Below are 25,792 nucleotides of genomic sequence, written 5' to 3' on the forward strand. Positions count from 1 at the left end.
AATTACAAAAAGGAAAATATTAACTATACTGGAATATCAATTGTTAGAAGTTGACAACGTTATTAAATTAGAGGTAAATGATTGTGTGAGTGTAATTAATTAATTATTATATACTGAAGCCTTGCCCCTAAAACTATGGCTGCAAATCTGAGTATTAACAGTATATTATTCGAAATGGCAATGGTCACAAAGGAGCACGTCATGTGTGAGTTCATTGGTAGTAGTTCTACAAAGCAATGTGGGGTAGTCAACATATCATTAGATTAGTCGGCAAAGATTTAAACTATACGCAAAATGATGATTTTCAAAGTCTACAAAAGGATAAATTAATGGTAGTATATTATTAAGAAGATAAGAATTTCACATGAACGGTACTGTTTCCTTCATACTCGTGAACCAATACCAAAGGAAAAAAAAGTAAATTATCTCATGATTAGTGATAGAGGAAGTCATATATTCAAATGATTCAAACGGATTTACCAAAGTGGTATACTTTTTGCAATGCACTGGTGGCATGGTTTAGTGAGTTACTTGGGTTGGTTTTAACTTTTTTGAACAACATAAAATGAAGTCAAGCACAGTGTTTGACACGGATTGATAGTAATTATTAATTACCAAACAGACCTGCTACTAATTATTAATGAATAATCCAACCAAGTTTGTGTGATTAATCAAATGACTTAATTAATGGTGGGATAATTAATAAGATACATCACCTGAAAATGAAGGGGCCTGTGTTGTGGGCTTGTAGGCTAGAAACAAGCAGTAACTCCCAAAACAAGCATTGACATTATGAAAATTCTAATTAAATGTGTCACCGTCCGTGACCTAACTCTAACGGCTGCTTACTTTAAAAGGGAACATACACTATTGGTTGAAATCCAACTATGTATCCAATAAGGTGGGAAGTTTTGCTATAAATAGGCATAGGTACCTCCCATTGAAACCACAGCACAACAAAGCTAGCCAACCTCAAATAACCCTTGTTATCTCTCTTTCATTCTCACTTGTACTCATCTCTTTTTCACAACTTTTTTTGTACCTTCTGATCTAATGGCAGTTCCAGTGATTGATTTTTCAAAGCTGAATGGTGAAGAAAGAACCAAAACTATGGCACAGATTGCTAATGGGTGTGAAGAGTGGGGATTTTTTCAGGTAGTTATATCATTTATGTTTACAATGAATGACTCCTAATATGTTTTATAACATCAGTTTAATACATGTTTATATTTATATACATATGAAAACTTATACTTTTTGTGTTATAGTTGATCAACCATGGTATTCCAGAGGAACTCCTTGAGAGGGTGAAGAAGGTTGCCTCTGAGTTCTATAAGCTGGAAAGAGAGGAGAATTTCAAGAACTCCACATCAGTGAAGCTACTAAGCGATTCAGTCGAAAAGAAGAGCAGCGAAATGGAGCATGTGGATTGGGAGGATGTTATCACTCTCCTTGATGATAATGAATGGCCAGAAAAAACACCAGGATTCAGGTATATAATAAAGCAATTCATACTAAAAGAAAGTCAGACAATAACAAAAGCCTTATCTCACTAGGTGAAAAAAAAGTCAGACATCACATTAAAAAAATGATATTTCATATAAGGTAGGACACCACCAATAATTTCATGCACGCTCGCTAGTCTCTTCTATCATACTTGCTCTTATCCACAAGAAATTAATGCTCTTATCTATACAACTTTAAGCAAATTGAAGTAAATCAGAATTCAATTCGTTACTCTTGATGACTAAAATTGGTGATTGCACCAAAACATGGATGACATGAAAGGGAAACCATGAATTTGAAAACCAAGGACAATGACCATAGAACATACTAATTAAGTGGTGTCATGTCATGGGTCATGACACAATAGGTAGAGCTTCAACATGAATGCATAGCTGACTTCTCACATGGATGACAGGGAAACCATGGCAGAATATCGAGCCGAGTTAAAGAAATTGGCAGAGAAACTGATGGAGGTGATGGATGAGAATCTTGGCTTAACAAAAGGATACATCAAGAAGGCACTGAATGGTGGAGATGGAGAAAATGCCTTCTTTGGCACCAAGGTGAGCCACTACCCTCCATGTCCCCATCCAGAGCTCGTGAAGGGTCTGCGAGCTCACACCGATGCAGGAGGCGTAATCCTACTCTTCCAAGATGACAAGGTTGGTGGCCTTCAGATGCTGAAAGAAGGGCAATGGATTGATGTGCAGCCTTTGCCAAATGCCATTGTCATCAACACTGGTGATCAGATTGAGGTCTTGAGCAATGGTAGATACAAGAGTTGCTGGCACAGGGTTCTGGCCACACCAGATGGGAACAGAAGATCAATTGCCTCCTTCTATAATCCTTCATTCAAGGCCACCATATGTCCTGCACCACAACTTGTGGAGAAAGAAGACCAACAAGTAGATGAAACTTATCCTAAGTTTGTTTTTGGTGACTACATGTCTGTCTATGCTGAGCAGAAGTTCCTTCCCAAGGAACCAAGATTCCAAGCTGTTAGGGCCATGTGAGAAAAGCAACTTGCTTTCGTATAGAAAATGCTTTTGCGCTTCCCCCCACTTTTTTTTTTTGAAAAAAAAAAAAACTTCATCTTTTACTTTGTTTTAAGGGTATTGGTACTATAAGACATGCTTGATAGTAGAAAAGTATACCATTTGGTTATCATTCTCTGCACGGATTTCTCCAGAATAGAAAACCACCATGGGTATTAATTAGTCTTCCTTTTTCTAGAATTTTGCTTTATCTTTCAATGTTATGGGGGGAGCTAGTGTGAATCCATCTGTGCTTGCATTGTACAATAGTTCTTTCAAATATATTCTACTCTAAAGTTGTCCACCATAAATTTCTCTTTATTGTTCCTTTTGTGTATTGTTGCCTGTTCTGGTTTCGGTTATCATCCACATGAAGTGGAATAAACGCAACCGTCTCCATATCCTGTAATATTTTCTATAAAGCACCATCTTAAAGGACATAACCACGAAGCATATATCTTATTCAATGCAATCAATAACTAGAATTTTTCGGAGCCATGTTAATACTAAAGTATATATTTTCCTTTACTTTTGGCGAGGCATCATAACAAATTTCATAATTGATTTAAGTTAAACTATTTCTCTAGTTAAGTAGACAAATACAGATTTTGTAAGTCACCCAATAGCCAAACATTTTTAAATCTCAAAACCCTTTCAAGGAAATTGTTAGTACTAAGGTAAATTTTGTGTAATCCAGTCACCCGACAGAAACTGTGTGGTCGATTTTCTTCTTCCTAGGAGCTAGGCCATTGTTACATGGAAAATATAAATAAGATGGAAAAATTTATATTTGCAAAAAAGCATATGTTGAAATAGAGAGAAAAGATCTAAAGAAAATGTGATTTGGAGGCGGAGAAGTGTCTAGCACCTTGCGCCTGTGTTATTTATATTTAAATGGGTCAAGTGCAGCCAAATAGTACGAGTGGTGAACTTTGAGAGCACCAATAGCTGCTTCTGAGATCAACAATTTACAGCTTTAAATGTCAATATATACAACAGCCTCTTGCCACAATAACACTGAAAACACATTGGCAAACCCTATCTTCTCTTGGGAAACCAATGTTAGAATTTGGTTATAACTAATATACTATAGCAAAGTTCTGCAATCTTAATGTATAATCAGTACAGGAGAATAGTGCATCTTTGTTCTTCACTTTCATATGCTTTATAAGGCCTTTTGATCAAGCCTTTCATTCCAATTTAGGCAGCGAATCAAGCTATGAAACCAATCACCAGTTTGGTCAAACTTGTTAACTGTTGGAAGTGGATGCTGACTCATAGATATTCGTACTGAATCTCCTCTTGAAAGTTGCTGTCTTCTCTTTCCATCAAACGAAACCCAGGTGTTGCTTCTTGCATCCTCTGGAATCTGTTAATAATAATAAACCTGTCTCACTCGTATTCTAATCACAAAACCTTAAATCATTAGTTAACCCCTAATTCCTAAATCAAATTAATGTGTTTCCATAAACTCACCGTTTTTTATTACCATGTGATGTTAACCATGTAGCTTTTTCCAATACATGCCTAGAGACAATTTAGCATATTGAAAAGGAAACATTTTTTTTTTCTTTTTGCATAGAAGATGCATCATAAGCAATGAGACATATAGTGAGTGACTAACTTCACCTTTAATTCAAGTTGAGCAGAATCTGGAAGTATAACTGGTCTAAATGAGAGTGAATGTGGACAGATTGGGGTAAACAGCATGCAGGGAACGTTTGGATGGACCTGCAGTTTTTTTTTTTTTTTTTGCCATTAGAAATAAACATCAATGAAAACAATAATTAATTCAGGTCGATTTCATACTGTTACAGTGTAGATACCATGCCATTAGAAGATTCATGCACAAATAGAATTTAAGAAGTTATACTAAAGGAAATTATACAAAACAACTTCTGAGGTTTCCATAATTTAAACTTTGTATGGAAATTCCTTGGATAATGGCTTACCTTGCCATCCACAAGTGAAACAAGAGTTTATTGCATTACATCTTCAGAGTTGCTTAATATTTCTAGAGATGTTGACTATTCCACTTTTCACATGATACAAGTCACACAAAAGGAAGCATAAAAACGAACATTTTCTTTATGGAATAACAAAATGTGAGTATAGTTTATAAGAAACTTCTTTTGGGGGAGGGAGGGAAGGAAGGGAGGAGAGGATGACTCTATTTAAACAAGTTCTTGATTTCATAAAATGAGGACAAACTGAAAAGGGGTTTTCAAAGGAAGGAAGGGGACTGCGTTCAGGTGCAGTTGTTATTCTGCAACACACTCAGCTTTGTCAATCACCAACACTTTCAAAATAGTTAAGAAAAGATTGATGATTACAACTTAGTTAATATCAATAGCTTCAGTCTCCTTAGAAAATAATAAAGATTATCATATAGTTTATTAAGCTGCCTGTTGTAAATAGACAGTAATTTAGGATAGAATCTACCTGTATATATTCAGAATATATTTGAAATTATTAGGATAGATTTTATCTTTCCAATTTTTTTTGTCTTTCCCTTAATATGTTTAGTTTCCATATTTCCTTTAAAGTTTGGCCGACAAAAGGAGATATAAGATTGACTTGGTGGTGAAGAGAGGGGGGAGGTCGTGGATTCGAATCCCCCCACTAATAGAACTAATAAACTAACAATTAACATTTGACAATAAAAAAAAAGTTTGGCCAATAAATAGGGATTGGTTTTCATATTTGCTTTAATAAGTTTGGCCTATATATAGGGATTAGTGCTTGAATTAAAAAATATCCAATAATATTCAGCTCCTCTCTTTTCAAGTCTGCCACTTATAGTGCAATGCAGTAAAAGTAGGAAGACACATCAACACAATGTTAACCATCTACTGTGTATAGAAAAGTGCAGGTTAGGAAATCTTGGATGAACCAATAATGGCTAGGGTTTGTAAACCATTGTTTATCAATATTAGAAATGTACTAAACTCAACCTCAAAAGTTAGCTCGTGAGGGAAGGATTGTCCAAGTCTTACAAGGAGTATATTGGCCATATTCCTAGCCAATATGGGACACTTAAACAATCAAAATATTCCAAGGCTAGGATATCAAGCCAGTCATTCTAATTATTTTAGTAAAAGATACAGCTCAAACCATGCTCCTAACAAATACAACTCTAGCTCAAGCTTACCATGGAACCTCCAGCAGCTGTAGAATAGGCAGTGCTTCCAGTAGGGGTGGCCACAATGACTCCATCACCTTGTACCTGAAAGACATGACAATCATCATATAGAAGAAATGACACTGCTTCTAAAAGGTGTTTAGAGATAGTGAAAGCTCTCATCACCAAATATAAAAGACAGAAATTTGGTGTACAAATAACAAATACATAATCAAACATGCCTTGGTTATAAGTCTACCGTGTTCATAACATTCGATCTTTGAAAGGTACGGATTAGAACCCCGATCAACAACAACCTCGTTGAGAATATCAAATACTTTCCCTGGTACAGCTTTACCCTTACGAAAAATTTCACATCGGAGACGCATTCTGAGAGTGATGTACACTCCATCTCTTGTACTATTACCATGGATAACTTGTTGTAAGTCCTGCTTGAAGTCTTCGAACTAGAAATAGAAAACAGAATTGAAATCAAACATATGGCCAAAAAGATACCAGCATTTTTTATGGTGAAATAAATGATGGATTTGAAAGACATACGTTATGAGAAGTCAGAAAACCAAGGGAACCAAGGTTAAATGACACAATGGGGGGAATAGCATCTCTGAACAGATTTGAAGCATGCAGTATAACACCATCTCCCCCCAAACATGCTACAAAATCAACTTTCTCGTGTAGATCACTGAATCAGAGCCATTAGATATGTTAAGCAGCAATTTAATGAAGCACATATTTAATATAATGGGAAAAAAATAAAATTGTTGCGCATAAATTCAAAAATTCAAGTACCAAGTATCCTGTGTATAGAAGGTCTGAACAAATCCAAACCCAGGAATTCTAGCAAATATATCATGCACATCAGGTTCCACAAAAACATTCATTTTCTCTTGGTAATATAGAAAAGAAGCAACCTGTGGATGAGATACAGAAACTCTATTAAGAATGAATTTAATCAAATTAATTACAAAAAAAAAAAATCAGGATAAATATATAGTTTCCAAAATAGCAGAAGTACAAAATGCAGTTGGAATACCAATCAAAGCTCAGAATAACATTTCCCAGTTTTCACATTCCCTAAAAGATTTGTTTCCTAATTTTAATTCCTTTGTTACAGAAGAAAGAGATTGAACATCTTTGTCTCCAGCGTACTTTTAGTGATGAAAAATATAGATCCAACCATCCCCAATAGAATTCCATGCATAAAATTCCTGTAGTCCATCTTTAGAAGTTTACATCTACAAATCCCATCAATATTGATAAATCAAATCTTTTACTAATTGATATTCAGCTCTACGACTTTCTTATTAGGAATAATCCTTAGACATAGAAAACATGAAATAGGCAAACAAGATGTCTGTCATAGGTTTTCATTTAGAACATCACAATACTTGATGTTAGGATTAATATGAAAATGAATAATCTCTCAAATCATAAATAACAAAGTCAATGCTTGACAAATATGATGCTAAATCATTTTCAAATAAACTATTCCCGTTAAGCTCCTTCAGAGAGCAATTAGCACCTACCCTGAGCCCTCATTTAAAATCCTCTCCCCTCCCCCACAACAGGATTTGTCCCTATGTATACCAAAACACAAATTAGATCCTAAACATCATTGTTAGAAACTCTGATATCCAGGCTATTGGAAACCAAAAAGGACTATTTTTTTTAATAGCTCGGATGCTTATTAGAGCCGGAAAGAAAAAGAAAATGTTACCTCTCTAGCTTCTTCCATGAGATGCTCTCCTGGCTTTTTCAACAGTAATACTGTCTTTGGCGTAGTTTTCCACATAAGCATCTGTTGCTGGGTGCTAGGATGAGTAAAGGCCAATGAGGATTCACTCACCCTCTCTCTGGCACAAGAAAATCCATCCGTTCGTACTAAGAACATCTCTGCTTTCTTTCTTGACTGCACCCTTACCACCCCCGTTGATGAAGCGCACATGTCTCCTTCAATGAGCCCCAGGTCTTCATCACATAAGGCTAGCCCAGCCTTATCATTATTAACTCCAATCCTTTGAGAGTTAGTATTGACATTATCAATATCATTGTTCACAGTGGTAGAGAAATTGGCATCACTCCTGTAATACATTTCCCCTTCACTAAATCCATTAACTGTTGTCCTAACAGAGCTGGAATTATTCAAATTCACTAACTTCCAATTGCTACCAACTGTGTTCTGGGACTCTCCAGATGGACAATCCACATGAGCTGACCCGTTGGAACTTTTTGCTGGATCCACAATTTTAGGTTCAAGATTCCTCGAATCTGGCAGGCCTTCCAATCTTTTACCATGATAACTGAAATGAGAGGGTTTTGAGATCTTCCTACTTCCCAAAAATTTGGACATCTCTTTTTTGGAGAAGATATCAAAAGGAGGAACTTGAGCTTCTAAAGGGCTAGTTTCACTGGAGAAACTGGGAAAAGATCCTTCCCCAGTAGCAGCAGTGGCTTGTGATGAAGCAATATCATCAGGAGTAAGTTCACTTAAAGCTCCATTACTTTTTGTTTTTTCGTTATTCTTTTTTGAAGAGGAACATGAGTCAAATGTGCCGGCAGAACCATGTGTTGCACCCAAACCCTCTTGCAGCAAATTAGTATCTTTTTGCAGGGAGGATCCTTCGGCAATCATTGAGTCCTGCAGCTTTCCAGATCCATTTGTATAATATGATGACATGTCATTGGAAATAACTGCTTGATTAGAAAAAAACTTTGATGCAGGGCGAGTCATGTACTGCCTCCATCTGGAGACCATGGCAGATGTTCTCCAAACTCCCTCCTTGCTATGAAGAAAAATTGGTCTTTTGCTGCAATCTGAAGCATAAGATGCAAACCTCTCAACCTGTTTCATCGTAGGTGCAGTCCTAACTTTAACGGGGATTCTGACCAACTCGATACTGCCAGATGAAATAGCACCACACACAGCTGCTTGATAGAAGTTATCTTTTACATCCTCTTCTCTGAGATCTATGATTGTTTTATATCCTTTATCCAGTAACCACTTTAGGCCTTCTTCTGTTACTTGCCCGCCGGTGCAAAAAGCTGCTTCAGATTCTTTGGACTCCATGTCCTCTTTGGAAGTGAATAAATACACAGGAGTCCAATTCACAAACAGCTCAGGAGACGGATAATCCTCCCCCCGAGGAAAGCCAGAATCATAGCACAGATTCTTCAGTCTCTGAAGTTTCCTCCACACATCCAAGCTCCGACCATTGCCAGGAATAAAATAATTCTCAAGAGCAACATGCAAGCTCTCACAACACTTCTTCATCTCGCTCCTGAAAAGGGCAAGGGGGGGGAGCGTATCCTCCATGACGCTGACCTCTGCTGAACAAAAGGGAGTCCCAATTGAAGACCTTCCAGAAAGAACATACTGCCTCCCACCGTTCACAAGAGCCACAATGCATCCAAGGACAGATACTATTTTATCCTCTAGAAGAGGTTTCTCATCGTACGGAACCTCATAGGAAACACTACATTCACCAGTTAAAGGGTTACACAAGGCATGCATTAACGCAGAATGAAGCCTTTCGGAATTCCTAAAGATCCTACAATATGCCTCCACTTCAGCAATGTCACCTGGAACTGGACCAGTCCAAGGCAACTGTGGTGCAGCATGGGATTCAATGGAATTCAAACTCTGCAAAGTACAAACAAAAACCCCTAATGTGGCTATGGAAAATTCATTTACACAGCAGCAATAGGGTCTTCAAATATTCATATTTTGTGATCATGTTCTATTAAACAGTAACTAATCGTAACGGAAATGTGGGTTTATCTCAAAATTGAGAATAAGTGTAACAGTGAAACAGTGAAGAAGAAAAGAGTTAAAAGAAACCTGGGAATCCAATCCGAAATTGAAGGCGAAAGAGTTGGAAAGTTGGGCGGTAACGAGGTCTGTGTTCCTCCGCAATTGGAAGCGGAAAGCCAACACTCTGGCCTTGGCAGAAAACACAGACACGAAGGTGGGAGTAATCCGGTCGACGGAGAACACCATGTGGCACGTGCAGAGACTGCTGCGTGCCAACATGGGACTTCAGTTTCACCAACACAGAGAAAATAAGAACTTCGTTGGAAATAGGAATGGGAATGTTGTTTGTTTGGATTTGGATACCAAGGAATGGAGGAAACCGACATGACTCCTCTTCTTTGATTTTGATGTACACTGCCCTTCTTGACTTCTTGACAGCATGACGTGTATCGGTGTATGTTATTATTATCATTGTTGTTATCATTAAAAATTGTTCCTCTTAAATATGTCTTTTTAGGATAAATTAACTCAAATTTTCTTTTATAAATTTAACATGCATTGTCAAATAAGTCAAACCCATTAAATAATATTTTCATTTTGATACTACATTAAGAATTAGCCTCTCTACTTCTATTATTAATGAACATTAGTTATTGTTTTTATACCTTATTTAATTATGTAAAATTGTCAAATAATGTACCATAGACATGAAATGATATGATTATTGAGTTTATTATAATCAATAGTTAAATTAATTAGTTCATATAAGTGATATTAATTTATGTATGAAAAAAATATATACTTTAATTCTTTTCGTTATATAAATTTGTCTACGTACTTACGTTCTTTATTAACTTCATCTATCTTATCATCATTTAAGTCAAACTCTCGCCATCAAATCTAAATGCTTATTATCCTTACTTCTATTTCAAATACTAAAGGTTGAAAGTAGTGAAAGATGCAAGAAAAATATATAATAGTAACAAACTTAGAGATTGTTATAAAAAAGTTTGGCAAAATTCTAAGGAACTTTTTTATGTGCTTGCACAATTGTCAAAACTTTCCACTTAATATTAATATCATCAATGACACTAAGGATGTAAAACAAGTCTATGCCTACAATTTCACCCTTAAAGTTTTCAAAGCCAATATTATTTGTGAGATAGGATAGTAAAAAGTAATAAAAAGATATAAATTTGAAAGAAAAAAAGTTTTACAACAAAAATAAAGATAAATATCGCTAATGATTGTGACAGAATGGTAATGGTGACAACAATAGTGACAATAATGAAAAGTATTAATGATAACGATGACAGCAATGATGATAATAATAGTGAGGATGATGATACTGACGAGATAATAATGACAATAATGAAATGATACTAATAACAATGACAACAATAATAACAATGATGATAATTGTAACAACAATGACAACGACAATGATGACACGATGGTGATTAGTGATAATAATTTGTTTTTTTTAGACTAAACCAAATTCATAAATGTTTTTTCTTGATTTTAAAATTGAATGTAAAAAAGTTTCAAAACTAAATTAAAAATCATTTCAACTTCAATTTTGTTAAAAATATTTTATTTTAAAAATTACATTTCAAAATCAAAAACTAAAAACAGCCCTAGAGGAACCCTAACTTTGCTTTTTTGTGTTTGCATCACTATTTTGCTATCCATTGCACACACTCCTAGATACCAAACATGACAAAGAATTTGTAAGATCCACGTTAAACATAATTTTAACGTATATTCAAACACACCCTAACTATCAAAATTGTACGCGTAGTAGAGAAGAACAATTGCCTCAGAGAAGCGTAAACTCTTTGCCAGTGCATCACTAATAACATTAAATCTATCTATATTTCGAAGAACATTGCAAGGACATATAATTACAAAAATGATAAGAAATAAACTATAAACTATTTGATAGAGAAGGGAATTAGGAAAAAAAAATTGAAAAGAAAAAATGAGACAGACATTCTGCTTCGTAAACCTCTAAACCTCCTACATGATACTACGTTAGCTTGACTGTTCAAGATCAGGCAGAGATGTTGGCTGAAGATTTGATTTGGTGGGAAGTGACCCTATAGACTGCTTTAGGGACCTGGGCCTTTCTTCTCCCTGCAAGGAAGCTACCTTCTCAGCACCTAAATGTCCTCCTTCCAACTCAAGTTCTGGTTTTCTCTTTACCTTCTTTGTCAAAACACCATCTGCAGCCCTGACATCATCCACGGAACTGCTTGAACTTCCCTTTGTTTTTTCTTGTTTTAGACCATTCATTGGACAAGGGACCCGGCCAGTCGTGCTTGTGTTAGAAGCTTGCTTGTTCCCTGAAGTATAAGCATGACTGCTAGACTCTGGAGCTGATCTCTCCCGTGGGTTCTGCTGTGAAGCAATTGAATTGATATCAAATCGAACATTCTCCTCTTGCTTAGGTACCAGCAACTTTTTCCTCTTAATTTTCTCCTGATCCTAACAACAAACAAGTAAAACAAATGAAATTAAAATCAACTAAAAGATCAATATTGTGCAGTCAGATATCAAATCACGGCTATCATCCGGGCATATGAAGAATCAAAATGTTGTTCTTCCGTTGTTAATTAGGTTCATTCAAATAGAATACCAATGAAATGAAAATGGTGAAAGAAGTTTCCATATATATCATTCATTACTAACTTTAATTTGGGTATGTCATCATTTCTAACACTTCCAATACTACAACAATAGCTTTATCCTACTAGGTGAAATCAGCTGCAAGGCTCACATAACACCATTGACTAAACCAAATTCTCCAGTATACCATTCATGATGAGATCCCTTATAATAATTTCCTCCAGGTCCTTTTTAGCCTCTCACTACCCCTTTTAGTTTTCAGAAAGCTAAAAACCCTGCTATCTACTCTCCTCACCAGTACCTTCAATGGCTTTCTATGCACATGTCCAAATCACCTTAAACTAATTTTTTGTTTTTTTTTCCTCAATACATGTCACTAATATCTTCTCGTATACAATCATTTTGTATCCTGTCTTTTCTTGTATGGCCACACATTCATTTAATATACATATTTCTAACACTTAAAGTATGCAAGGAATACAGCAATAGGAGAGGTACAGCCAATATACATTTGTCTGATATCCCAAAAAAGTATGATAAAATATAGATATCATTCTAAACAGGTAGGCTATCACTATTAGAACCATGAACATAAATAGCACGGCTTTGGGTTTTGAAGCTCTGTGTTTAGCTTACAACCAGAACTTCATCTTAAAGTTTCATGTTGGGTTTCAGTTTAGCTTGGGGTTTCAATTGGGTTCAACTGCTTGATTTTGGTTAGGCACATGAGTTTCTCCCTCTTCCATTCGGGAAGGGCTGGGGAAAAAATCGTTCTCTCGCCTTCCCTTTTTAGTTTGGTTTTTTCTCTTCCCCTCCCAACATCCAAACACACCTTCAAAATGGGGGGACTTTGAAATGTTTAAAAAAGAACAAGGGATAGAAGCAGGACCTTATGATCCAAGTATCCATTTTTCTATTCACATTTCACTATATGGTCTTTGGTAAAGTATATGACATTGGCAACCTTAACTACCACCACCCCAAGCATGTGTAGTTTCCAACGTTGCAATTCCAGACAGGACACTACAGTCTAGAGCACAGACAATGTTCATGAAACTCTTTCCTTAGTTAAACTTTTTAGAACAAGGGAAGACTGTTCTTCTACTTTAGAGAGAGGGTGAGATTGAAGAATGCATCACTAATATAAAAAATCATTATTAACTGCAAAAGGCATACCTTATGTTTGTTGTACAGTGCTCTGCGCCTCTCTTTTGCCCTGCAAATTCCACGTTTGATCCCATGATTGTCCATGTAACCACTGGGCCATAACTGTGCAAGCTGAAGACAAGAAAGTTGAAAGTTTAAAAAATAAATATATTTGTCCATAGAATGCAAACAGATTAACTTTACCCAAGTCACACAACATACACTATACATTCAGTATACACATACACATATATGGTCTATTAAGTAGCACTAATGCTCCTGAAAAAAGAAAGTTGGAAAAAAAAAAATCCTCAAAACAAATTGCAAATCATTTTATTCGTTGTCTTCTAGGGATAGAACGAGGGATTTCATAATTGACAGTTTGTTATGTTACTTTGTACGCAAATAATCTGTACGTATAATAGTTTTAGATAAGAAGGCATTAATAAACCAAATCAAACTTAGAGAAAATAAGTCAAGAATTTCAAAAACCAAGCTGATTGAGTTTTTGGTCCTCAGACAGAAAAAGACAATGCAAGCAACCCAGTATCTCTGCTAAACCATTATTGAGAGGAAGATTTAGAAAATATGAACCACCTCAGCATACAACTTTCTGATCTGTGGACCTGCATTTTCATCCAACCCCTATAGCAATCACAAAAAAGATTCAATAAAAAAGCTTTATCACAAACAAAATAATTTCAAGGAAAATATCTATAGATCAAATCTATACATCTACAAAAAGATCATAGAGATCACAAATCTTGTCCTCCAATGCAGCATCCATAGTAAACTTCCTTTTAGTTATTGGTTTTCCATCAGGACCAAATTCTTGAAAATCACCAGATGCTTCACCTTTCTGCTGCTGCTGAAGTGCCCAAAAAACACCATGTGTCCAAAATTAAATGAACAAAATATCAGTTAAGCAAAAATATGATTGAATATCAAGATACAGCACAAACATAATAAGATATAGAAAGAAAACACAATTGAGAATCATAACTATAACCAATCAAATCCCTTTCCAAAGATCCATTAGTAACCTTGCCATAACTAGCGTTTGCAGAGCAAATACCAAATTACATTGAATCCATTATTAAGAGGAGCAACCAATAGAAAGGATGGCAGGAGACATAGTATGGATTTTAAAGGAGAACATGCAAAACATAAGAACACCAAAGAACATATATCACATGATGTTGACAGATACAACAACAAACAATTTAAAGAATCTCAAGCTACATATTGGAGACATTGTGAACTCATCAGAATTGAACATCAGTGAAAATACAACACATGCAAGCCGGTTTACCAATATTTGATAAAGAATGCAATAACAAGGGAAACTACAATAAACCTTGGATTCCAGAGTAGGGGCCTGCATCTTAATCAAATCAACAACTTCCTTCTTTATCTGTTGAAACCTATTATCCTCCTCCTGCTTTGCTGAAAGACCCATATTGATCATTATTTTTAAGTTTCTCTGCAGTGAAAAAAAAAAACATTGTATGAGAAGATAAGTAGTTTCAGGAATTAAGAGAACCTAATAAACCTAAACTACACTGAAAAAAAACAATGAATAACAGTTATGGCAAATGTCAAGATACTATGAGATAAAAAAATATCCAAGAAAAATTAGAGATGAAATTTTTATTCCTCATGAAGACAGTTTTAATTGAAATAAGAGAAAAACAAGCATACTTAAGTCTCTACTCCACATAACTGTTGGGTTTCAACTATATATGTTAGCTAAAAGAAGCAAAGGGAGGGATTAAAGTTGGAAACTCTAACAACTAACACTAAATGGTTGCCTGTTTATATCTAACAGCTGTAATACCTTTAATGTTCTTAGCTGAATCAGATGCCCAAGAATACTCATAAGACGGTTAATTAACTCTTTTGATACTTTCCCATGCGTTGCCTGATGCAATCAAAACATATAGTTAATACTTAATACTACAATGTTCAAAACCCTTAAGTAAACAATATAAAATAGTATATATCTTCAGAAGGCATAAAATCAAGAAAGTAGCATTTTCCAGTACCGCTAGTCTAGCAACTTTAGCAAGCTTTAGCTTTATTTCTCTAGGCAACCTCCTTTTGACTGCCTGGGATGTAGCATCAGCCTCTTGGTTATCCACTGCTGGTGGCCTAGCTGTAACATTATTCAAAAGGAACAAAGAAAAGGAAAATAAAAATTTAGCATTAGAAACAAACATTTCACAATTCCTATCCATGATAAATGTGAACATAAATATCCAATCTTACATTCTGCAACCATTTTTTCCAACTCACAAAGAGCCTTTTCAAGCATTGAAGTTTTTGGCCTAACACTAGAACCCTCTTTCTTGTGCATGTTTTCAGATTTCTGCATAACATTCAAATGAACTCATGAACAAGATAGGAACTAATAAAACATATATAGTTTAATGCATACAATTCCAAAATCCATATGCATAACTTTCACCATCACTGTCACAGTAATTGAAACAAAAACGTATAATTCACAGTGTGCTGGTTAAAAGGATAGTTTACTTCATCACTTCAATTCCTTCTAAATATAACACAACCCAACCCATGTATGCTAAGCATCCTTTAGATTAGGTGAATGTTGTTTTAAATGAAAAACCATACTTCATGAAAACCAAGAGAACTAGTCAAAGGACTGGGTTGAACCGTTGAAGCAACAATGACAACATCTGCTTATTGCCTAACATCTACATAGCATCTTTATGCAAAAGAAAAGGGATTCGGCAGTGCTTATTCTTTTGCCTTATTAATTGGCTCATCATTGGGAAATTCAGCTCTAAGTTCATCTGGCACACAGAGGGCATGTTTGGATTAGATTATATTTGGGAGAAAAAAAATCCAAGAATAAAAGCTGTTCTACAAAAAGTGGGTATGTTTGGTAAATTAATCAAAGTGACATTAAAAAAGGGCTTTTTTATGGTAAAAGGCTTTGAAGTGTGTGCTTGAAAACTATCCGCTTATTTTTTTTGCTTAACTTTCCTTTTTCCCATTTTATCCCCAACAATTGATTATTTTAAATACAAAACAACTACTACAAATAACTTCATACTTGTAATTTTACTGTAAAAACTGATTCTTATATACAAATATACAATCCAAACAAAATAGAATATCTTAAAATCATTTCTCACCTAACATAATCAAACACAACTAATTTCATATAATTAATTATAACAACAATTGATTATAAACAAAACTGATTTATTGAAATAATCCATTTTTCATAGGTATTCCAACCATGGGTCATGTTATCCCTCAGTTTCAGTCTAGGACTTCATCTCTTAGTTGCAATGGAAAGTGATTCTACTAAGAAAATGATCATTTGGAAGGCAGTGGTTAAAATTATCATGAACCCTTTTGTTTAATAGCAAAAAAGAATTGAAGAAAGCACTGCACTGCAGAGCACCTCTTTTTTTTTTGGTATCGCTGGTTTCTTCAAATTATTTATCAAATTATAAAAAGGGAGACACAAAAAAGCAAAAGAAATAAAAACTTACTGTTGCTTGGGTAGCAGACTTTCCCTCAGACAAGTTAAGATCTGGCAGCTCACGCATACCATTTTTTTCTTTTGTCCGATTGATATTTTCCAAATCATCAATATTACTTAGGGGTCTTCCAGCTTGGGATTTGGAATGAGCATAAGCACTTTTTTCATTGTATTTATGATGAGATGCATCAAATGATCCACTGTCATCTTTATATTTATCACTAATGTTCTTAGATTGAAAAGCTCCTATCTTCTGCTTGTCAGCATCTTTTGCATCTGTTACAGCAGGAACATCATCACTTGATGTTTTCAAAGAGACAGAAGGGTTCAATATTGGTTTAGTATCAGCAGTTTTCCTTTTCGAAATAATTCCAGAGACGTCCGGTTGATTTGGAAGTTTCAAGTCTTCAATATGTTCACCAGGTGTAACTAAATTCTCAGACGAATTTAACATATTCTTTGCCTGTAGTGAAGCTGTTTTGGCAGATGCTGGCCTGCCAACTTTTACATTTTTATTTGATCCATGACCATCATTGCTTTCACCAGCATTCTTCAATATATCTTTTCTGCGCCTTTTCTTTGGTTGCTGATTAGGTAGTACAGGAGGTTCATTTCTTGTAATATAAAAAGAAAAAACAATCTATAAGAACAATTCATAATTTTTAAGACACAATTCATTTACTCCAATCTTCAACAAAATATATTCATTAAATCACTACAAATTTGTGGTCAAGTGTCAAAGGAAAGAATGTTTACTAATAACAAAAGATAATGCTAATAACATCATTAGGAACACAAATAAAGAACAACACTAGATTATCTAATAAAGACAAGCATGTTGATAGATATTCAAAAAAGCAAAAATGTTATGACTGGTGAATAATCTGAGATGGCTAAAAAGAGGTCATTTAACAGCAAATACAATAAAATGATAATAAGAGACCAACCTCAGAAATGAAAAGGGATCCACAAATAAAATAAGTAAGTTGCAAAGAAACCTTTCTATGATTTGCTTTAAACGTGTGTGGTTTGAAAAGAACAAAATGTAATGCTCAAAGTATATTTTTTAAAACAGCAAAACTTACATGCGTTCCAATTTCCCCCTATTTACAAAGAACCCATCATGTTTGATTGCAGAATTATCAACCTCAAAATATTCATCCTGCATAATGAACAGTTTAGGAGCATAAAAAAGAAATATAAAAAAAGTTCCATTAAACAGAACAGTACAATTCCTGTCTTGGCAATAAAAGGTCAAGAGAGTGATAAATAAACCAAAAAAAATCCGAAGATACCTACCAGTTCAGCATCATCTATAAAAGAGTCTTCAGTATCATACTGATCATCATCAGGAACATCAAGCAGATCCTCATCATCACTACTATCCTTACCCTGAAAATGATTCAGGGTCCCATTTATTCACAATACAGAAGCTACAAATTAATAATTAACACACATCTATAATATTAATCAATGCTTCAAATAACTAATTCATGCTGCTGATGCAGAGCATATGGTAACAATCTTAGCAAGCAATATACAAATACCATGTAAAGGCGTTCAATCTTCTCTATTACAGCACTGAAACGGTTTGGCTGAGAAGGATCTGTTTCTTCGACCTCAACAGGTTGACCCTAAAAAAAATGGGCGGAGACTTGTGAAAATGGTGAAGCATAAGACAACCCATAATTTCAAAATAAATTGTGGGGGATAAGACAACCCATAATTTTCTTTGAACAATAGCATGAAATGAGAGAGAACTTGGCATCAAAAGCCTAGAGCATTCAAGTCTTGGTTACCTTGACTAATACAACTATGTTACAGAAGAAGAAAAAATAATTTTGTATACCACATGTTTAAGAATTATGAGAGTAAATTCAAAACAAAAGAACTTGGTACCAAAAAATAAAATTTATGTAAACATCCACTTACTACTACTACACCTTACATGATTCTCAAATATTAAAGACTCTACTAGATCATGGTAGTCCAGCCGTATCTAGTAACAGACATGTAAAACTGATTTCAGAAAATTCCTAGCATTATGCAATTTTTTTAGAAGAAGCATTACGAAAATATGCACTAAAGAACAACACCTGAAGTACGATAATCAAACAGATGCTTGTTAAATAGTGGGGAATCCTGCAAATAATTTATTGTAGTATGAACTGGTTTAATTGCCTTAAACTAATGAAATAAAGTTCAGTTACTCAGTACCACATCTCCGAAACTGGTTTACCTCACAAACAACACAGAATAATTGCTCTTACAATCCTATTTCACATTTTAGAACTCTAATTATACCAATTTAAATCTACGCAACTCGTATAAGTTACATCATGCCCAGAAAACGCTGAAACAGGAACATATATTAGGGTAAAAAGGCATATCCAACAACATTCAAAATAACGAATTAAAAATCAAATAGAATTGATAGCTTCGAAGAACAACGATTCCAGTTTGGCACAAAACCCCTATCAAAACCAAAATTCGATCCAAAACAACACCGCGCCACAATGCAAAGCACCAAAGCGAAAACACCAATAGCGAAAGCTGAAAAAACTTCACATATGGCAGCGAATTAACAATGCTCTCGGAAACTACGTCTAGAGAGAAACAGAGCGAGATGGAAGAAAAGTCTCACCGGAGCGATTGCGACGTACTGTGGCACCGAAGTGGATCCGTTGGGCTTGTTAGCGTCCTTCAACAGCTTCTTCCACGAAACTATGGTGGTCTCACCTGGCCGGAGCTCCACCGTGAACATTTGCCGGTCGCCTTTCTTCACGAACGACGACGCCCTCTTCTCCTCGGCCATCGGAAACACCGAATTCATCGATACAAAGATTCGATAATTAGGGCGCGAGAGAGAAGAAACATTACACAGAGGACAAGGGAATTTCTTGGTCCAGATAGATTGCGCGGGATTCTAAAATTAATTGACGAAAAATAAAGAAAAATCGAATAATTGGAGTGTGTCTGTTGGGGTTTTAACTGCAATTCGAGTTTGGTCGTAAAAAAAAATTCCTAGCTCGCTCTTTTCCGAGAAAAAACCAGGGAGGGAAAAGGAACCTGGGTCGGGTGGCTTCTTACGGGTCGGATCGAAGTAAAACTGGATTGGAATAGCTTTGTTCTAGTTTTATGTTTTCATACATTTTTATACTGTTATGAACTATGAAGTGTCTCTCCTTTGGGCAAGATCTAGTGGTGATTACATCACATGAATGAAAAGAGAGAAATGGGAATGAGATTTGTGTTAAAGGGGCCAGTTCATTAAGGCCTTTTGGGTCAACTTGACCTAACAATTATTATGATCATACAAATTTTGTTCCTGCAAATGTAAGTGGTAGAAGTTGACTTTTTTTACTTAATACATCTAGCCTTAAATATGTCACCTACATTTTTATAATTTTAATAATTATTAATGATATATTATTATTTTATTTAATTATATAATTATTTCATATTTCATATTTTATAATTATTAAATTTAAAATAACTATTTTACTATTTAAATAAATAATAATATAATTTTAATACTAATTATAGCAAAATTGAAAATTATGCATTTCACTAGAAATATAATTTAATTCTTAAATAATATTCTTTATTTAATTATATATATATATATATATATATCATATAATTAAAAACTTTATGATTTTATTTAAAACATATGAACAAATATTTCTTAAAAAATATGAGATGAGTTATCTGTAGATTTTTCTAAACCTTACAAGATCTGATGAGGATGACATTAGATTCCATTTGTTATTCTGTTTTTTTATAAACTCCAACCTAACTCATCCCACCTTGATGGAGATGAGATAGGCAAATTCTTGTTGTCATTTACATTCATGTTCTACTAAATGGAGTCAAATAATGGAATGGTTTGTTTAAATTTTAAATAAGTGTTTTTCCAAAAAGCGATTTAGATAAAAATATTTTTCTTTTTAAACTTAATACATTTTATTCCCACATGTCCAAGATAATATTAAAAAAAGGATGAATAAATTTGATATTATTTAAGCAATGACCTATATTGAAATTTGAAATAATTAGTAAAAGGAAGAGTTTGACATCAAGTCCTGGTGCCAAAAGGCAGCAAAGCAGTGAGACGATGATGACTAGCTCTAGCTTGTTCTTCTCCTCACCACCCCTCTTTCTCAATCCCCACCCACCTCGCTCTTTCCTCCCCTTCAGACCTCTCAAACCACTCTTCAACCCCTCTCTTCTCCTCCGCCCTCCCTCCAAATCTCGCCACAACCCTTTCCTAACCCGCGCCGACGATGACGACGGCGACGGCGGCGGCCCCGACCACTACGAGATGGACGAGGACGAAATGGAGGAGCTCGACAACAAGAAGGACTTCGACATCGAGTACGACCCCCTCGTCCCCGCCGCCGCCGCCGCCGCTTCCGCCGCTGGAGACGACGACATCGCCGTCGTCGAGAGCAAGAGCTTCGTGTCCACGCAGGGCTGGCACTCCGACACCGTCGTCGACTACAAAATCAACGAGGACGAGTTCCACAAGATTTGCCTGGTCGATTGCGACTTCTTCATTCGCAAGCCCCCTGACCCCGACAACGATGTCTACGACTTCAGAGAGGTTCTACACTTCGATTCTACCTCTTCTTCTTCTTTTTTGTTGTTGTTCAACTTTTCACCGTTGAGTTGAATCTTTGTTCGTAGATGTATGTTACTCCTCCAGATACAGATGTTTATTCAGTTCCCAAGGTTCTCGCTCCAATGCCGCAGAAGGTAAGTTTCAATTCCTTTAGATATGACTTTAAAAGTAATTCATTATTAGTTTATTACAAAACTCTATAATATTGCATATTACATTCATGGCAATCGGTACATTTTGGTCTTAATTAAATTCTCTCTTTAATGGATACTGTCTTTTTGGCCAAATGTGTAGTACATTAGATGTGCGCAGAGTGATTATGGAAGCTACAATGTGACAGAGCCACCTATTGATGCGCCGCGAGATCCTCTGTATAAAACTGAGAGGGAGATCCTCAAGGTATGGCCAGCTTGTTCTGTTTCAGGCTGTAAGTAATATGTGAATTATACAGTTTCTGTGCTTCTTACAATTTTAATGAAAATTGGGGATTTAAGAATAAGATGGATACTTATTAAAGGAAGACTAAATGTGACTTCTAGGTAGTATAGGGTGAGATTGGAGGAATTAATGCTGTATCTGCATGAGCTTGATCAATTACCTGTGAACTGAGTGAAGTATCTTCCTCTGGGCCTAGGAGACTGATTAATTGTTTTTATGAATCTAGTCCTTGTTCTTGATTCACAAGGACTAGCGTTTGGAAGTACATGTTGGTTTCTTTGTTGTGCTTTAGGAATTAGGACAATGAATCTGATTAAATGATTGAAGGGAGTGTTTTAATGAGTTTATATGGCAAAAAGGGTGGAACTCAATTGTGCATCTTTGTATTGAATAACTACAACAGGTATGCTTGACATGTCACTTTTAATTTGGATTGCTAGTTGAGTTAAAACATTCACACACACACACACACACATATATATCTTGCTTCATTTTAGTTGGAGTGTGGGTTGAAAGGCAAGATTTTAGGAATATTAGACGATTTAACAAGATATGAACTAACAATGCTGGTAAATATCATTCTATTAGTCTTAATGCCTCTGGAGAATTTATTCCTACTTTTATGCGTAAATACCTGCTACAACTACAAGCTGTGAAAATTCTGATCTGGCTTTGACTATGTGGGGATTTTTTTCCCTTCTCCTTAGAGATGTTAGTTGTTTCTTGCATCTTTCCTTATAGGTATTGTAGTAGAGGAAAATTTATTATAAATTTGTAGCAATAAGTCCAATCATTGTAAAAAAGAAATTAACATAGTTACTGAAATGATGCTCTTGGTCTTTGCTAGAATGTCTCCCTCATAGGACTTCTTTCCTGTTACAGGTGTACTTGACAAAACACTACAAAAATCGAAGGAAGGGTGATTCTGAGTTTGTGCTTGATTTTGAAGAGATTTATGTTATTGATTCCAAATCCAAGTCAATTACCAGAGCCAAAGTTTTGGTAAAAAATTGTTTGTTAATTCTCAGCCTAGTTGCTTTTGAAATATTCTCTGCTGGCTGTTGCAACTACTTGTCTTCCATAGTCTTTTTTCTCAGCCTTGAATATAGATTACCTTTATTGTTTTACTGTTTAACAATTTCTTTGCTAATGCTAGACATTATATTCATGGAAGTGCACTTTTGCTTAAACTTAATGTTCTTGCATATAGCTCTAGAATCTTAGTTAAAATCCTGTAAAATAGCATCACATGATGTTGAGAAGAAATAAAAAGCTCTGGTTTAATTTATTGTATTCATGCCAAGTTCTAAGTTGAATGGTTTTTTTCTATATACATAGACGAGTTGTAATCCCATATCGACTAGAAATATAACCAATGTCATTGTCATAAAGTTTGAGCAGTTCTCACCTTATAAGCAAGTTTTGTGCGTTGAGTTATAAGATGGTATCAAAGCCTATCTTAGATCATAGGTGAGTTAGGTCCCAAACTATTGATGTGAGCTCGGAAATCTTGTTTTTTCCCACCTCTGCTTACTTCTAGCTGTTGGTTGAGAGTTGAGATGGATATTGTGTTTATACATGTGATTTTGTGTGTTGGTTATATTGATTGCTATATGATTTCTCATACTACAATTAAGCAGGGTGATTCCAGATGGATTTTCCAATTTTATAGGCTATACGTTATTTTTATTATATGTAATTTAGAATTTTTTGGATTGAAAAGTTTCCTTCTCTGGTAAACTATTTTTGAAGAATGTCTCTGAAGATGGCTGTTTTAGTTGTTTCTGGAAATGACCCTGCTTTACATTTTACTGTCTAAAGAAAACAAAAGAACCCAACCAAAACTAGGGAATTCTAGTTGATGTGTTAGAACTTAGAACTCGTTACCCTGATTGGATTTCTTTGCATTACATGGCTCTTGCACTTGTAGCTTACAAGTGCATAAGTATGGTTTTCTCATAAACAAGGGAATCTTTTTTTCCTTCTCTCCTCCCACCCTCTCCCCATCCAGGCTTATTTTTGTAAGGCAGGTGTCATTAGTTAACATGGATAATTGTCAGACATTCTTGACTTGTCGTGTCCGTGAAGTTAATATTTACACTAATCAATAATCATCAATTATCAATGTGTCTTCTGTAGGTAACAGCTCCTGGAGGGAGAACAAGAGATAGAAGGAGTGACTTGCTTGTTATATCTGATCGTGGGAGCTCCTTCAAAATAATACATGCGGTGACTATTTCTTTCCTGAATCAATAATCATTAATGAGTCATTTATCTTTACATTACAATTGCACCTCTGATATACCATCTTATTTGCAGAGTGAAAAAGAGGATCCAACGACTGTCATAGAAAAGCAGGAGTGGGAGCATAGCAGAGAAGAAATGGAGAGACATCTTAGAAAGCTAAGAGACTTCAGCATTTCAAATTGGTTTTGAGTGATAAGAAGATATTCTAAGAGTGCCTCATGGGTATACACAGCATGACAGGGAGGTCAAACTTGAGCACGTGCTGACCGGCAATTAGACTTAACCTTTCATTTTTGAAATCGTGTGCTGGCTGCTTGATCATATGTATATTTTGTTGTAACTTATTGAAGATGCGGCTGTTGGAATTCAGAAATCTATTGTGAGAGTGACGAGTGATCTGCCAATTTGCTGTTGTGAACTACAGTTGACTGTTATCTGGATATAGTTTGGTTTTGCCCCAAACTCTTATCAAACCTAGTGAATTAAGAATAGAATATAATTTCTTCTTCACATGTATATATGCTAATGAATAAACGTAATCACAGTTCAAACTTCAAAATATTTTTTATTGGTTACAATTATACATTTTTTATTTGAATTTTAGTTAAAATTACAGTCTTTTGTAACAAATAATTAATTTTATTAATGGAAGTAACAAAAAAAAGTTAATTAATTTTATTTAAAAAATTACAGTATATATATTATTTCATGAAGTATCCTTTGTATGAAGTAATTTTATTTCAGTAATGGAATTAAATGCTTCCATTCATTTTTTATGTTCTATTTGATTCATTTAATCTAAGTGAAAATTTTCATTTCATTTTTTCAGTCTAGTTTTCACGAAGCATCTCAGAAGTGGGATCACATTACATGCTTGCAATCGAGTAAAAAACACGCAACCCTTCTCTTCGGTGCTGATTCCTCATACGATGGCTACTTCAACTACATTTTCAACTCGGATTCAAATTCACAAAACCAAACACCTAAGTTCGTATTACAGATGATAAAAGAAATGGCTACATTTCTAGCAAATAAGTACAAAAGCTTCTGAAAAAAAAAGTAATTTTATTTCAAAACAATACAAAATTAGTTACCACTAAAGGCTCTAACAGTGTGAATGGTGAAAATGTCAAGGGCTAAGATGTTTATTTGGGTATAACTAGAATATCTCTAGTCTCTACTTCAATTCGATCTCTTTTAGGGTCTGGCTATGTTTTCAGCTCTTACCATTCCAGGCATATCCATAAATGTACATAGGAAAGGATGACCCCATATCATCATATAAGATGAAATATTGAAGCTATGAGATGTTGAAATTGTAGCACGCAAAAAATGAAGCAGGGAATATTTCCTTTATCCTAAGGTCATATTGTGGAGGTTGCACTGTAGTAGTCAACTAACTTTGAGTACAATGCCTGCATCCTAGCCTGCATATATAGATACTATAGATTAGATGGTGTTAAATCAAAACCTTACTATGAGCTTCCTAACAAGAGCAGCTTTCTGAAATAGAACTTGAAGAAGTGGAGAAAAAAAGGTAACAAGAAAAAGGGGTATATGCATTAAATTAAGTACACGTATAGATTGGCATTAGCTGAAGCCTAGCAGTTTCGTCCTAATAACATCTCATCAAAATCTCTTTTTCATGTGTTTGACTTGCCTCCACACGTATACTGGTCACTGCATCGCAACAATCAAAGACTCCTGCACCACCTGTTAGATAATGCTATTGATATTGAATTAAACATTTTCTGCGTGG

The 25,792-nt window shown here is 35.1% G+C and overlaps 4 protein-coding genes across 6 annotated transcripts; 2 read left to right on the forward strand and 2 right to left on the reverse strand.

The window, feature by feature from the left end:
- Positions 1 to 905: 905 nt before the first annotated feature.
- LOC100790622 (1-aminocyclopropane-1-carboxylate oxidase 5-like protein) lies at positions 906 to 3,019 on the forward strand. The gene is made up of 3 exons (NM_001253215.2): positions 906 to 1,155; positions 1,269 to 1,492; positions 1,922 to 3,019. Exons 1-3 carry the CDS (start codon positions 1,054 to 1,056, stop codon positions 2,517 to 2,519), a joined length of 924 nt encoding a protein of 307 aa, NP_001240144.1. The 5' UTR covers positions 906 to 1,053; the 3' UTR covers positions 2,520 to 3,019.
- A 349-nt stretch (positions 3,020 to 3,368) lies between these two features.
- LOC100791488 (NAD kinase 2, chloroplastic) lies at positions 3,369 to 9,891 on the reverse strand. Of its 2 annotated transcripts, XM_003526605.5 has the most exons (8): positions 9,521 to 9,891; positions 7,400 to 9,322; positions 6,472 to 6,593; positions 6,223 to 6,364; positions 5,904 to 6,128; positions 5,692 to 5,766; positions 4,170 to 4,271; positions 3,369 to 3,909 (listed from the first exon to the last, which is right to left on the reverse strand). In XM_003526605.5, the coding sequence occupies exons 1-8, from the start codon at positions 9,710 to 9,712 to the stop codon at positions 3,706 to 3,708; spliced, it is 2,985 nt and encodes a 994-aa protein (XP_003526653.1). In that variant the 5' UTR covers positions 9,713 to 9,891; the 3' UTR covers positions 3,369 to 3,705. The 2 variants fall into 2 exon arrangements, 1 of the variants encoding a protein (XP_003526653.1); XR_005891986.1 differs by lacking the exon at positions 3,369 to 3,909 and having other exon boundaries at positions 4,197 to 4,271; positions 5,921 to 6,128.
- A 1,398-nt stretch (positions 9,892 to 11,289) lies between these two features.
- LOC100793966 (ubinuclein-1) lies at positions 11,290 to 19,942 on the reverse strand. 2 transcript variants are annotated; one of them, XM_003527903.5, is made up of 13 exons: positions 19,369 to 19,942; positions 18,272 to 18,358; positions 18,024 to 18,116; positions 17,810 to 17,886; positions 16,735 to 17,338; positions 15,476 to 15,575; positions 15,253 to 15,362; positions 15,045 to 15,128; positions 14,565 to 14,690; positions 13,941 to 14,072; positions 13,805 to 13,852; positions 13,238 to 13,339; positions 11,290 to 11,920 (listed from the first exon to the last, which is right to left on the reverse strand). In XM_003527903.5, the coding sequence occupies exons 1-13, from the start codon at positions 19,555 to 19,557 to the stop codon at positions 11,468 to 11,470; spliced, it is 2,205 nt and encodes a 734-aa protein (XP_003527951.1). In that variant the 5' UTR covers positions 19,558 to 19,942; the 3' UTR covers positions 11,290 to 11,467. The 2 variants fall into 2 exon arrangements, with proteins under 2 accessions (XP_003527951.1, XP_006581599.1); XM_006581536.4 differs by having other exon boundaries at positions 13,941 to 14,075.
- Positions 19,943 to 20,777: 835 nt separating this feature from the next.
- Positions 20,778 to 24,543, forward strand: LOC100792016 (PLASTID TRANSCRIPTIONALLY ACTIVE protein 6, chloroplastic). Its single transcript, XM_003526606.5, has 6 exons — positions 20,778 to 21,330; positions 21,414 to 21,482; positions 21,643 to 21,747; positions 22,669 to 22,788; positions 23,926 to 24,015; positions 24,106 to 24,543. Exons 1-6 carry the CDS (start codon positions 20,842 to 20,844, stop codon positions 24,220 to 24,222), a joined length of 990 nt encoding a protein of 329 aa, XP_003526654.1. The 5' UTR covers positions 20,778 to 20,841; the 3' UTR covers positions 24,223 to 24,543.
- The last annotated feature ends 1,249 nt before the right edge of the window (positions 24,544 to 25,792 follow it).

The sequence above is a fragment of the Glycine max genome, chromosome 6 (genome assembly GCF_000004515.6).
Source record: "Glycine max cultivar Williams 82 chromosome 6, Glycine_max_v4.0, whole genome shotgun sequence".
Taxonomy (NCBI): Eukaryota; Viridiplantae; Streptophyta; class Magnoliopsida; order Fabales; family Fabaceae; genus Glycine; species Glycine max.

Excerpts from the sequence above, each read along its gene's own strand:
- LOC100790622 (NM_001253215.2), top strand. The coding sequence starts at position 1,054 with ATGGCAGTTCCAGTGATTGATTTTTCAAAGCTGAATGGTGAAGAAAGA. Across the intron at positions 1,156-1,268 it reads AAGAGTGGGGATTTTTTCAG|TTGATCAACCATGGTATTCC; the intron begins GTAGTTATATCA and ends TTTGTGTTATAG. Across the intron at positions 1,493-1,921 it reads GAAAAAACACCAGGATTCAG|GGAAACCATGGCAGAATATC; the intron begins GTATATAATAAA and ends CATGGATGACAG.
- LOC100793966 (XM_006581536.4), bottom strand. The coding sequence starts at position 19,557 with ATGAATTCGGTGTTTCCGATGGCCGAGGAGAAGAGGGCGTCGTCGTTC. Across the intron at positions 15,576-16,734 it reads AGTCTGCTACCCAAGCAACA|AAATCTGAAAACATGCACAA; the intron begins GTAAGTTTTTAT and ends AATGTTATGCAG. Across the intron at positions 15,129-15,252 it reads CTAAAGTTGCTAGACTAGCG|GCAACGCATGGGAAAGTATC; the intron begins GTACTGGAAAAT and ends TGATTGCATCAG.
- LOC100791488 (XM_003526605.5), bottom strand. The coding sequence starts at position 9,712 with ATGTTGGCACGCAGCAGTCTCTGCACGTGCCACATGGTGTTCTCCGTC. Across the intron at positions 9,323-9,520 it reads ATTTCGGATTGGATTCCCAG|AGTTTGAATTCCATTGAATC; the intron begins GTTTCTTTTAAC and ends TGTACTTTGCAG. Across the intron at positions 3,910-4,169 it reads CTGCTCAACTTGAATTAAAG|ATTCCAGAGGATGCAAGAAG; the intron begins GTGAAGTTAGTC and ends TATTATTAACAG.
- LOC100792016 (XM_003526606.5), top strand. The coding sequence starts at position 20,842 with ATGATGACTAGCTCTAGCTTGTTCTTCTCCTCACCACCCCTCTTTCTC. Across the intron at positions 21,331-21,413 it reads ATGTCTACGACTTCAGAGAG|ATGTATGTTACTCCTCCAGA; the intron begins GTTCTACACTTC and ends CTTTGTTCGTAG. Across the intron at positions 21,748-22,668 it reads CTGAGAGGGAGATCCTCAAG|GTGTACTTGACAAAACACTA; the intron begins GTATGGCCAGCT and ends TTCCTGTTACAG.